Genomic DNA, 12,459 nt, shown 5'->3' with positions numbered 1-12,459 from the left:
GGTGATTCACAAATTTGAAACCACTTGCATTGAATAACCTTCCTGAAACACGAGTTCAAGGGACTATGCGAGTCTCTTCTAAATGTTAAAAAACAACAACAAACAACAAACACCCCCCCACCCCAAGCCTCCCCAAAAAGGTAAGAGGAGGAAGCATTTAGCAGCATCTTCACAATAACCTCAACGTTTCATACTGTGAAAAATAGCAGTCATGAACACAAGCGAACTAAACAACATTTCTGTTTTGTATGTCAGAGAAAGTGAAGCTGCCTTCTCTCAACACTTTAATCTGCTGACTATTTTTTTGTCAATATGTAGTTACAACTTTTAGAAAATAACTTTTTAAAGTATTTGATATTATAGCAACAATATTGGAGGTGAAAATGTTTCATTAGTAGAGTCATAAGTAGGATCTACGAGGAAAACACGTGGCCTAAACATACGCCTAGAAATTTTAGCCATATAATAAAACAGAAGGTGATTCAACAGACACTCATAGATCCACTGAGCCCATGGGTCACTGAGCACATGTGAAGGCTCCTATAGCACTGGGGTGGTTGCAGTCCTACCACTATCTCACACTCAGTGTCCCCTGTTTGAAGATCACATGAATGATGGCGGTGTAAACGCTTAAAAAAATAGGTACATTGAAAGAGCCTGATCTAAAAGAAACAAGCTGATGAGTGTGCATCCTAGGGTACTTTCTTCCATGACTCATTCATCTTCACTCCAAAATCGTCCTTTATAAATGCCCTACCATAGGAATAAAAGCTTTGGTGGTGCACCTTGAAGTTTACTGAAGTCTATGGAGTTACTTCCCGTTCTAACATTTTTTTGTGTGACAATACATACTTAAATACTAATTTTACTCAGAGCACTTTACCCACTTTTTGAAAATCATTATTATTGTATTTATATATAGTGGCTGTGGAGAATGAGACAGTTGGATATTCAAAGTTCGGAGTATTTTATTGGTGGGACTGAAAATTCTACACAGCCAGTCCACCTTCTGGTGAGTGTTATTTTTTTACTTACAGTTTCAGCAACAAGGGGTAAGAACTTCAGTATAGAAAAAAAAAGCAGAAAATGCAGTGTCATACTGAGTGCAGGTAACAGTGTCTCACAATGCAGTTTAGAACCTTAAATTTCTTCTATGCAGATTTGTAACTTGTCATATACTTATATAAAAAGTAACACTAATATAATCATAGTGTCAATGTGCACCCAACTATCTTTATTCAAATCTATTCTTGTAGGTCTGACTATAGACATACAAAATCACTACTTAGAAACGTGTGCTATATATTGTATGCATTAATGCTAAGTTTCATTCTCTAGGACTAACAAAACAGGAAAGAAAAACTTACCATTCTTCTTATAGAACATGATTTCTCCCTTGAATTCTACCTTTTCCTCCAACGATTTCTCAATTTGAAGAATCATCTGCTCATTTGTTTCAGCACCAAGTAAAAATTTACAGCTGCAGCTCTTCTGCATGACTTCAGTCCGTGCAAATCCAGCAAGCTCGCAGAAGCCATCTGAGCAGTAAACAATAGGGAATCCTTTAGCCACCTGAGCATTTGCAAGGATGAAGTTACTATCTGTAGAAGAACACAAAAGTAAAACAGGAATTACAGTCTGAATTCTACATCATTTGACATAATAATTCCTTTAGCTACATAGGAAGGCACAACTGGACATACATTTAAAAGCAAAGTCCCAGCTGCCTGCAAACAAGAATGCAACTTCTGTTTTTAGATCATTAGTGTGAAATGAAATCAAGTCTACCAGTCCACAGAGCGCCTTCATAGGATGGTTCCTCATGGTTACGTACAGCTTGCCTCATTGCATCCTCAAGCAATAATTGACTCTAACTGCCTCTGAGGTGGATGTTAGCATATTAAAACAACCACTTGACCAAAGACTGGTAACAAACACGGAAGCTTTGGAGAAATAACAAAGGTGGTATATCATGTTGCCACGCAGACTACTTTGCAGTCTGAACAGACACAGACACATCTTAAAAAAAAGCTAACCTCTCTCTGCTCTCAATAAGGTAAAACTTTATCAACACTCAAGCTAATTTCTTTTATACAATTTTGCAAGGGAATCCTTAAAAGTAGAGTTGAGGGACATTCTGGGGCTCTGGAATTGTTTGTCCTTTGTTTTCTTCTTTTTTTTTTTTTGTGAGGGAAAAAGTTTTCATCCAAAAGCACTGTCAGCTGTCTTCCAGAGCCCCACTGTACTTCTCCTGTATGAAACAGACACTTCAAAGATTCAGCATCCTGTTATGCCTTAACGCACTTTGTAGTTTTTCAGTGTGCGTAAGATGCAACTATCATGTGTGATAAATTCAAGAATAGTATATTGACATGGACAATAAAAAGTGATGTTCAAATTTGAGTTCAAATCCTTGGCAAATCTTATAGCCTGATAGCTCATTTCCATCCTTTGCTGAAACGTCTTTGAATGTTTTGTGCCTTAGACGCTCATCTTCAGCTCACACCAACAGCTCTAGCACTTTACGGTCTTTTTAAATTAACATGGAGATCCTTTCCAGATAACATATGAACTTCTCATATAGTTTTTCTGCCTATGCTTCCTTATCTTGAAGTAAAGAAAAAAAAAGTTTTATGGGAGGACATCTCTCTACATTTCACATCGAGGGAGGAAAGACTATTTTTTGCCCATTGCTTATTAAAGAATGTTTACCTTACAGCTTGCTAGCGGGAGCTTGGGAGCAGTCTAGTCCCAAGACAGATACCTTTCATTTTTCAGAATTATGTGCGTGTGGACTCATGTGTATGCATTAAGGGAAAATACTATTAACTAACCCAGAATCCCTCGATAAATATTCATAAATTTAAAGAGAAAAAATGAACTATTTTAATGGAAAACTCAGGTTGATATGTCTAATCCCCATACAGGGATATATTATTCATGAATGAGGAAGGGAGGGACAGAATTTATAAACTAAAATAGAGAAAAAATAGGTCTGTTTCAGCCTTAACTGTCACAAGAGTTCTTCATGCATGAAATTCCAAAAACTTCAGCTACATTACTCTTTATTTACCCAAGGGTTAAAATACTATGGATGATACTGCTAGGATTTCAGTATTTTAAAGATAATGCTGAGGTTTATTAAGTGATCAATTTGTTCTTAAGACTTTGCTTCAGTTACTTGCCTTTTGCTTAAATTTAATTAAAGTCTTTCAATAAATGATGGTAATATTAAAAAACTGGCTTCTCTCATTTACCAAATATGTGATTTAAAAATGCATTCTGGTTCAGCGCAGTGCTTGACTTAGCCTGTCATTTTTATTTGCCTAACTAGGGAATAAGTATCATTACCATTCATGCACTGACATGCTGCTCCCCCTGTCAACACAAAACTAAATCCCCACACTGCCAAAAGAATTTAAATCATACGCTTGCACTGCAATTTAATGAAGGTGTTACAGAGTAAGACCTGCAGATCATACATCCCAAATGCATCTGTAGCTATCAAATTAATTTACTCCTGGGTTTCTTATTGTTTAAGATATAATTATGTGATGCAGAGACTTTATTTTTTTAAAGTCTAATTGTTGTGAATTGCACAAAACAGAATATGGAACACCAAAAGGACAGAAAAGGTGGGGAGGTGGCTCTTGGAGCACAGGAGTGTTTGAATATGATTATGAAACAGGAATACACCGGAGCTTACCAAGCATATCACGATTTTATGAAAAATTTAAGTTGGCCAAACTCTGCTGTCATTTACATCAAAATAAACCAAGAATATTTTTGGTTACTTTAACATTCATAGCAGAAAACAATTTACTTCTAAAAGCCCAAGCCAATACCAGCTAGAATAAGAGGCAATCTTTCCATTAACATCAGCTGTGCCTGATAAGGCTTGTAAGCCTAATTTTGCTGAATTTGAGTACAACAGTAAAGCATCAGCTTCAGGAAAATATAATCAGAATTATATTTTCTGTTTTTCTTGAGCTTGACATTCCAATCAAATGATGAAAGATGCACATGTAATCCCAAACTAGTAGACAAAGGGAAATATTCAAATAATTTATTGAAAAAAATCCTTATAATATTTAGGGATCAAGAAACATAATTTTGTCCAATAATCATCTGTGTTTCATTGAATCCTTCAGTAATATTTATCAAGTTATAATTAATATTTACCAATTACAGAAAGCAAAATTCCTCTTCAAACATATCTTAAAATATCCTTGTTCAAGGTTTATTTACTTCTGTAATTTGGAATACTTGGTATCACTTGCTACTCCTAGTGCCCATAAAGTGCCATAAAACATTTCAACATACAAGAACTGAGGGTGAAATTTATATCATCGAGGGTTCAGTGTGACACAAATAATGAACTCAGCATTTAATTCTATAATCTTCAGTGATAGCTAGCTAGATCTTAAAATGCAGAGTAGGAAGAATGACATTTTATTTATAATAATTTATTAGAAACCTGTGGAAGGCAGCACTTTTGCTTATCTTTGAACTTACAGTAGGAAAGTTGCAATGAGTGATACAAACCTGTTGGCCTCTACATTTTGCTATATATTTATATATAGATTGCAACGCTTCCATAATTATAAAGATGATGTTGAATTCCATATTGTTCTTTCAGCACATCGACATGAATCTTAAGTTATTTTATGAAGTTATTTTATTCAGGTTGGTTGGACCTGATGGTCAGGAGACAGTACTAGATTACTGGTAGGGTTTTTTTGGTTTGTTTTTGGTTTTTTTGGTTTTGTTTTTTTTTTTAAGACAAGAAAAGACATCTGGCCTGAATTCATTATCTATTGAGAAAAACGACACCTTGAGCCTTTTAGACTCTTTAGGAGCACAGGGCATTTGCAACAACAGAGTAGAACTGCAAATCTGCATACAACCTAAAAGAACAAATTTTGACAAAACCATGAGTAGCACTCTTCAACTCAGAAACTTTTAAGTGTTGCAAGTCTATGCAAAATAAATAAAAAAACTCAAATTGCGTATTTGTATATGAGCTTTGGATAAAAATACTTGGTTGTCTGTTCAAGCCTGTGTGTGATGTGTAAAGGATGATTTAAAAGTGCTTCTTTTAAAGATGGGACAAGACACAAAAAAAAAATCTAACAACATTCACTAAGTTTTCCTTTAGCAGCAAGTCAGCAGAGATGCATGAATACAGCAGAGGTATTCCACAACTATTCGGCACAATTTAAAGGCAGATTTGTTTCAACTATGTTTCCTTTCCTTTACGTTCATTTTCTGTGAAGATCAAATGACTTTTTCACATGAAAGTTCAAAGGAAGAATATTAGGAGCTTGTATGCCTGCATCTGCTTTGGAAGTAGGACATATTGGAGTGGACAGGACATTGATCAAGAGGAGACTCGCACGGTTTCCAGAAACCTCTACCAGACACATAGCACAGACTCAGAGACAATTAAACAAGCTGAACCAGAACTATGCTAACTACACCTTCGATCACAGGCTTACACACCTTTGCCCTGACTATACTGACCCACAAAAATTATAACTTAAGAAAGAAAACAAATTTATATCACATACCATCCGATACAGAGAGACAGGTTTGTTAAACATCCTGTGACAGTTTTAGAATTGAGATAATTAAAGGAAAAGGCCATTATGCAATTCTCTGCTTCATAATTAATGCACACAATTTGTCTGACTGTTTGTAATGAAACCATGTTACAATTAAACTCAGCACTACCTTAATAAATTTTACTGTCATCTTATTTAGCGAAAAATGACAAAAGCATTTTTGCTTTAAGACTGTAGCCCTGTCTGCTATAAATCTCATCGCTGTGCTTCCCCAGTTCTTGTAACGGTTCTTTTCAATCAAAGTCCAGATGGTTTCTGCAAGTCTTCATTTTTATCAGTGAAAAGAACATCTATCTGACTTTTTGTGCAACTGAGCACAGACAACCACCATTCTAATTTTAAATACTTAATTATTTATGAATTAAAAAGTAGGAAAAAAAAAAAAACTACAAAAGAAAAGAAAATCCCTAGCAATCAAAGAAGCTGTATTAATTAAACTCATAGTTACTCTATTGCATGGAGAACAGTCCATAATTCTTCCAGATGAAAGGATTTACTACATTTAGGTTTGATTCCACAATTCCGACATGGGCAACTTAAGAAGAGAAGTCTCATTCCAGGTTCCCGCAAATTACCGTTAGAGAGAATATGACCACCTTAACAATTAAGATTACCTAACTGGAAGATTAAAGTAGTATATGAAAACATTTAGCTTTTTGTCAGCATATTTAGATGCAAGTGAGTTTAGTTAGAGTTCAAGCTCATTTACCAACTACTGTCCTTGGAATCTGACTGAGGCCAAAATGATTTTATAATACATACACTTCCAAATATTAAAGTTCCTCTGGAAAAATCTCAGTGCGGTTAACTGTGTCACTAAGGTGATGTTAAGATTTATCCAGATCTAGGTGAGTCAGAAAGAAAGTTGATTATACTTGTACCTCTTCTCACTCTTCACTAAAAAAATACTGTATATTCCAGTTAATTTACAATAGTACAGTAAAAAGTAGAAATATTACATAATAAACTACATGTATGGACTGATGAACAAAGGACTCATCACTGTAAGTTGTATAATTGATTTAATTGTCCAAGTCATTTCAAATAAAGGCTGACATGACAAGGAAACGTATTCCTGTAGCAGTTACTAGTTCAGAGTACAAAACAATATTTGAAGTACCTAGCTCTATGGACTCAGCTCAATGGTGAGCTGCCATAACGCCTACTTAACCTGCATTGCCAAAATGAGTTTCCATTATGCAGAAGAGTTCTGAATTCAGCAGCTAAGAAATCAAACTTTCACTTTGCATTTACACCAATATCTAATCTGAACAGAGAAAATGCTCTACTGCATACAATATTTATAGCTACAAAAAGAGTTAATCTGTAGCGCAGCTTGGTATAGAGACATCCACGCAAAACTTGGGCATCTGGATGCTAACTCATCTCCTAGTCTTATTGATAAACACAGATCGTAAGCCATTTAAGAGACTCAGCATTTAATGATCTCAAACCCAGCCTTCAGTGCCATTAGTTCTTCAGGTCAATACCAGAATAATGACTGCAGCTTTCTTCATGACCAATCAAAGTACCCATTCCTAGAACAAAGCAGACCAAAAAGCCAGACAGTATCAGAGGGAAATAAAAATCAAAAACAAACCCAAAAATAACCCTCATGGTGAAATGGCCTCCTGGGATCCTACAGAGGAGAAAAAAAAAAATAAAAAAATCATCTGCTCCTCCATTAGAAATCTCCATATATGTTCCTCTTCCTTTTCTAATCTCAATTTCATTTGCATCTACCTGAACGTTAAAGTGTAAGGAATGAGAAGGATCTTGTTCAAATAATAGTGATGCTGATACTGCTAATTTATCATCACAGAGTGCTTTTAAATAAACAGTGCAATTGTAATAGGTGAACTATAGTAAAGGAGGGGAACTTTTAGCAGAGATGACTTTAAAGTTTTTTCAAAATTAAACTCCACTAGCAGAAGTAGACATCTAAGTATTTTCCTCAGAAGGAAATATTAACTAGTCTAAGATATGTCTTTTTACTCTTTCTTTATATTTACCTAGAATTATGCATTCGCATTACATGTTATGTGCAACAATGAAATACTTCTTTTCCCACCCTTAAGCAGTGTTGATTTTGACAAAATTCTATTTTTAAGTAAAAAAAATACTGTATTCTATTTGACCAGCTTTATTTGTTATTGATTGTGCAGTGAATGCCTGCACACAGTGCTAACGTAACTAAAAAACCTATATTGCAGCGGTCAAATATTTCCATGCTAGCATGCAGCTTTATGTGCATTGAAATACTGCAAGCAAAACAGAATTTGCTGATGGAAAAGATAGAGGAAAAGAAGACATTAGCAGTGGAGAGACACTGTGACTCATGAGTCGACAGCACGTTGTAACAACGTGCGATGTCATCCAGAAGTTTCTCAATGGGCATTGAAGATGCGTGTTTACCCATCAGAACTGAACTCTCTGTCCCAGAGAAGGGAGCTCAGCTGCCCTTTGGTGTTTTCTGTGGGTGCCCACTGGAGAGCAGGGTGCACAGACTCCTACCTCCAAAGGAAGAGTGTTTTGCAATTTCTCCAATAAAATACATTGAAATTTTAAGTTCAGGCACCAGGCAGAAGGGCCATTTGTGTAACTCAGCTATATTTAATTTGCTGGGGTCTCTTTTGGGTTTTTTTTTTGGTTTTTTTTCAGACTGTTCTGTAGATTCTGGAATGGTAGAAATGGAATTGCTATAAGTCAAATGAACATACTGAGTTCTCATATGTTCAAACCATAGAGCCTAATGATTTAAGAGCCCGGGATTATGATGTGGTTTCAAGTGTTCAACCGAGAGAAACGTTTGCAGATTAACAGTCCCCCTGAAGAGAAACATTTTCAAAGACAAGAGCCACATCCTTGTCAAACATTTACCAATGTGATCCTGTCCATACCTTCCTTAATCACTTGTCTGAAATAGGAATGAAATAAGGAGTTGAAAGCTGTTTTGTTTACAGCCATTTTAAGCACTACGCCACCTACTCACAATTGGTGCTCAGTTTACAGACATACCAGACTTTCACCGTTGCATAATATTTTGTGGGTTTGGTGTCTTACACATGCTTTTACTACGTATCATGCTTGATGAACCTGTTTGTAACGCTACTGCAGTGGATAGCTGTGTGGATATTTGTCCTCAGTGTACGTACTGCTACTGAAATCGCAATATATCTGAGCAGCCAGATGTTACGGATGTTGCTGACTGAGCTAGTGGAAGAATACGGGAAATAGATTAACGAGCTGTTATTCCTGCACACCTGAGGGGAAGATCATCAGCTAGACATTTTGAACCCAGTGTGAAATGCCTTTGAAAGATCATGTTCCTGCCTCTTTGAAATCTCATGCTCCTTTCTTCTTATGAGACTATGTTGATTATAAAGTGGTAGCTCAGGGGCTTGGAAAATACCCTGTTGCCAACAATACTGGGAATAAGGAATGGAATTTCTTTACAATGAAATGACTTAGGGTTGAAGAACTATTTAACTATTGTTGAGAAAATTTCATATCACTTGAAGTTTGTAGATTCTGTGGAAACATGTTTCCCTTTGGAAGTGACCCTGGAAAAAACACTGTGGTACAGCAGATTCTACATAAAAAAGAAAGTTATCAGCCTGTACATAAAGAAAATAATTTAAACATAGAAATATAAAAGGGTCTGAGTGCAAAGAGAGTGGAGAAGCTTCATAGTCCTTCCCCTTGCTTCTACCGTACAAGGCCAGTTGAAGCTATTTACTGTCCACATGCTGAGCACAGGAAACATTCAGCCACTATTCACCAAAAAAATTGAAGGACAACCAATTACACTTGCAGCCCTGGAAGTGGCCATGGAAGAAAATGAGCACATGAAAATATGCCCTCTGGATGCTAGAGACTCCTGTGAGGCACGAGTCACAAATGTGCTAATTCTCCTCTGGTGCCAGTGGGGCATCTCACACCATTGTTCCTCACCTGAACAAAATGATCTATCCTCAAAACAGACCCAGACGCAGATTTGAGTTTAATGTGAAAGCAAAAGGGACGGTAGTCATCCTTTCTCAGCACCATCTGCCCAGTGCAGCGCTTGTGCTCACGGTGGGTGATGCAGCATCCTCAGCTTTTCACCCATCACTATCGCAGATACATCTGGTCCCGCACATATGCAAAAGCTGTGTGTTGTTACTACGATTTTCATTTCCACATGCAAGATACCAGAATAACAATATCCATATCTTTCTCATGTCAAAACAACTGGCTGTTCAATTGTCACATGTTATCGTTATGTTCTCTGAAGGAGAAACATTCATCATTTCATACAAGTGCTATGCTGCCCTGAAGTTGTTACTTACAGCAGCTCAGAGCTGCTTTTCATGTATGCTACCTCGTAGATGTCATTTCTGGGCTGTTCACTGTCACTTTAACAATGCTCTATGACCCCCATGACAACTTCATGACACTTTGTTGTGACTTCTACAGTATTGATTTGTGTCTATAATTATTATACTTCAGTATTAAGGTGCCAATACAGTACCAGGACTCTATGGCTAAAAGTGACCATTTTGAGTTTTGCAGTTCATACATTCCTCTCTCACTCCCTGAAATTAAAGAGTGATCCTGAGTTAAAATTAACGGGGAGAAGAAGCAGATTCTTGTGTGCCTATTCCAGTGAAATGAGTTCTCTGTAAACTGCAAGAATTCCTGCATGCATATTTCTCAGAGAAGCAACACTAATCTAAAATGATGCTGTGGAAAAGAAAGTCTGTTCAAAGAATGTTCTTCTGACGAATTGACAGAAATTATGTAAAAAAATGGTTCAGAAAATTATGAGCAGCATCCAGGAAATGTCATTTCCAGAAAAGGTAGAGTTCTATATTGTACTATTTACCCTAACAAAGAATTACACTGTGTAACCCAAACTCATCCTTTCCAAACCAAAAAAATTCTAAGAATCTCAAAATAGGGCTCACTGACATAAAAAAGATACATAAGAAAACATATTTTGGGGTGTGGAAGGGGATTAGAGGGAGGTTACAGGTGAGAATGTAATTAAGTTACCACATTCAAAAGAAAACAAAGTCTTGTAGTGGATTTCCCAGCTGAGAATGATCTTGTGAAAAATCCCAAGAGAAAAATACCGAAAACTGTGGAAGGGCCAGTGTTCTTGTTGAAAAAAACATTTTCTCATAATGCCGCCACTGGGAACCTCTGGAATGATCGGTATAGTTTAGAGCAGGAGTACCTGAGCTTAGATTTACTGATTTATGTAACATATCCAAATACTCAAGGAACAAGCTGCTTGGGGAACCTGAAAGACTTGAGGTGAACATTGCCACAAGATGGTCATCTGGAGAAAAATCCACATTTGGCTGAAGAAGTGAATATGGTCAGGGAAATTCAAAGCATCTGGAAATTCCTTGCAGTAAGGAGTACAGATATAAATACACAGTAAAGTTGTCAGGATTTTGACTACCTTAGAAGAAGTAAAAAATAATTTGGACTACATATTGTCTCAGTGAAAGAAAAATCAGGCATCAGAAAAGATTGCTACCAAAAAACACTTCCTGAATTGAACCTCAAACAAATTAAACAGTGCAGAGAAGAAACACACCAAAATCAAGAAAGGACTGAAGATACTTAGTTACTCAAAACCTAGGCCTTTTTATGTCTGCTTGTTTTGTTTTCTAGTTCTTTTTTAAAGGAAATAAAGACACTAAGTAGCACAGAAGAACGTTTGGCATTTCTATAGCAAACGTTTTCATTCCTTGTGGAACAAAACCGGTTCCCCTGCCCACCCTCTTGCCCCCACAATGCTGCCTGAGTAAAACAAAACTTAGATCAGAAAGAGATTCACATCAGAACAATAGGCCAATGTTAAGTAATTAATGCAATACCTGAACCTTCACCACCCCAGGAAAATGTTGTCTATTAACTGTACTGCAGTGAATCAGTGTCATTAGGGAACCAAGTAACTTTTCTGAGTTTTTTTTGATCAAAACATACAAATTACATTTTGGGTTTTGACTAAATTCCTCTTAGTAGTCCAAAACAAAAGCATATTAAAAAAAAAAAAAAAAAAAGAGTTAAAGAGTTGCCACTGTTACTTCCAAGACAATGTCAGCACTACTTTTGTTCCACAGGACCGGAGTTTAAAGAGGCTGCCATCAAATTCCAGTGTTGTTATGGGAGGCAGTTTGAAGTCTTCCCTTGTTTCTCAAAAGCCCAATCTAAATGTGATAAAGAATGCCTTGGCCAAATGGCAGCAGATGTTTGCATCTAGTTGCAAAGTTTTCTTATGAAAATGATCTTATTTGTTCTGAGAGTTTTGAACCAATTTGTAGAAAGCCAGGTATTTACACCATGGATTGGTCCTCTACCTCATCAAGTACAAGCGTCACTGAGCAAACATAGAGAAAAATACTAAAAATACACAAACAAAACAAGTTTTTATAAACTGTGCAAGGTTCTATAAATTACACTTACTGAAAACACCAAAAGTAGCAGAAAGCTATAAATTACAACATGATGATACTGCCACATTTCCTGTGAGACCCAATGCTATAATTTTGGAAATTCATTGCTGTTCTAGATACTGTTTTGAATGTAAATAATGATTCAGAGAGACTGCAAGTCAGTTGAAGAATTTAACCAGCAGCATCACATACACCAGCAGAAATGCCTTTGTCCATTTCATAACTTTTTACAACTCAGGTGGCCACAATACCAAACCAGTGCAAACTTCTCCCTTTAACCTACACTGAACCTCAGTATCAGGGTCAGGAGCCTCATCTCTACAGGAATGGTGGGAAGTGACTTCTTCCAAGGAGTCACTCAGAATAAGGATGTATATTTGTTG

The 12,459-nt window shown here is 36.5% G+C and overlaps 1 protein-coding gene across 1 annotated transcript in view; it reads right to left on the bottom strand.

Annotated features, from left to right (window-relative positions):
• The window catches only part of KCNH8 (potassium voltage-gated channel, subfamily H (eag-related), member 8), a 194,017-nt gene that overhangs the window by 129,031 nt on the left and 52,527 nt on the right, over window positions 1-12,459 (bottom strand). The window contains exon 2 of the mRNA XM_009888927.1: window positions 1,368-1,601. Coding sequence (XP_009887229.1) covers window positions 1,368-1,601 — 234 coding nt within the window. The remainder of the gene's footprint in view (window positions 1-1,367; window positions 1,602-12,459) is intronic.

This window comes from Charadrius vociferus, unplaced genomic scaffold, assembly GCF_000708025.1.
Source record: "Charadrius vociferus isolate BGI_N301 unplaced genomic scaffold, ASM70802v2 scaffold217, whole genome shotgun sequence".
NCBI classification, from domain to species: domain Eukaryota; kingdom Metazoa; phylum Chordata; class Aves; order Charadriiformes; family Charadriidae; genus Charadrius; species Charadrius vociferus.
Note: the sequence above shows the minus strand (reverse complement) of the source record. Positions and strands in the feature narration are given on the sequence as shown.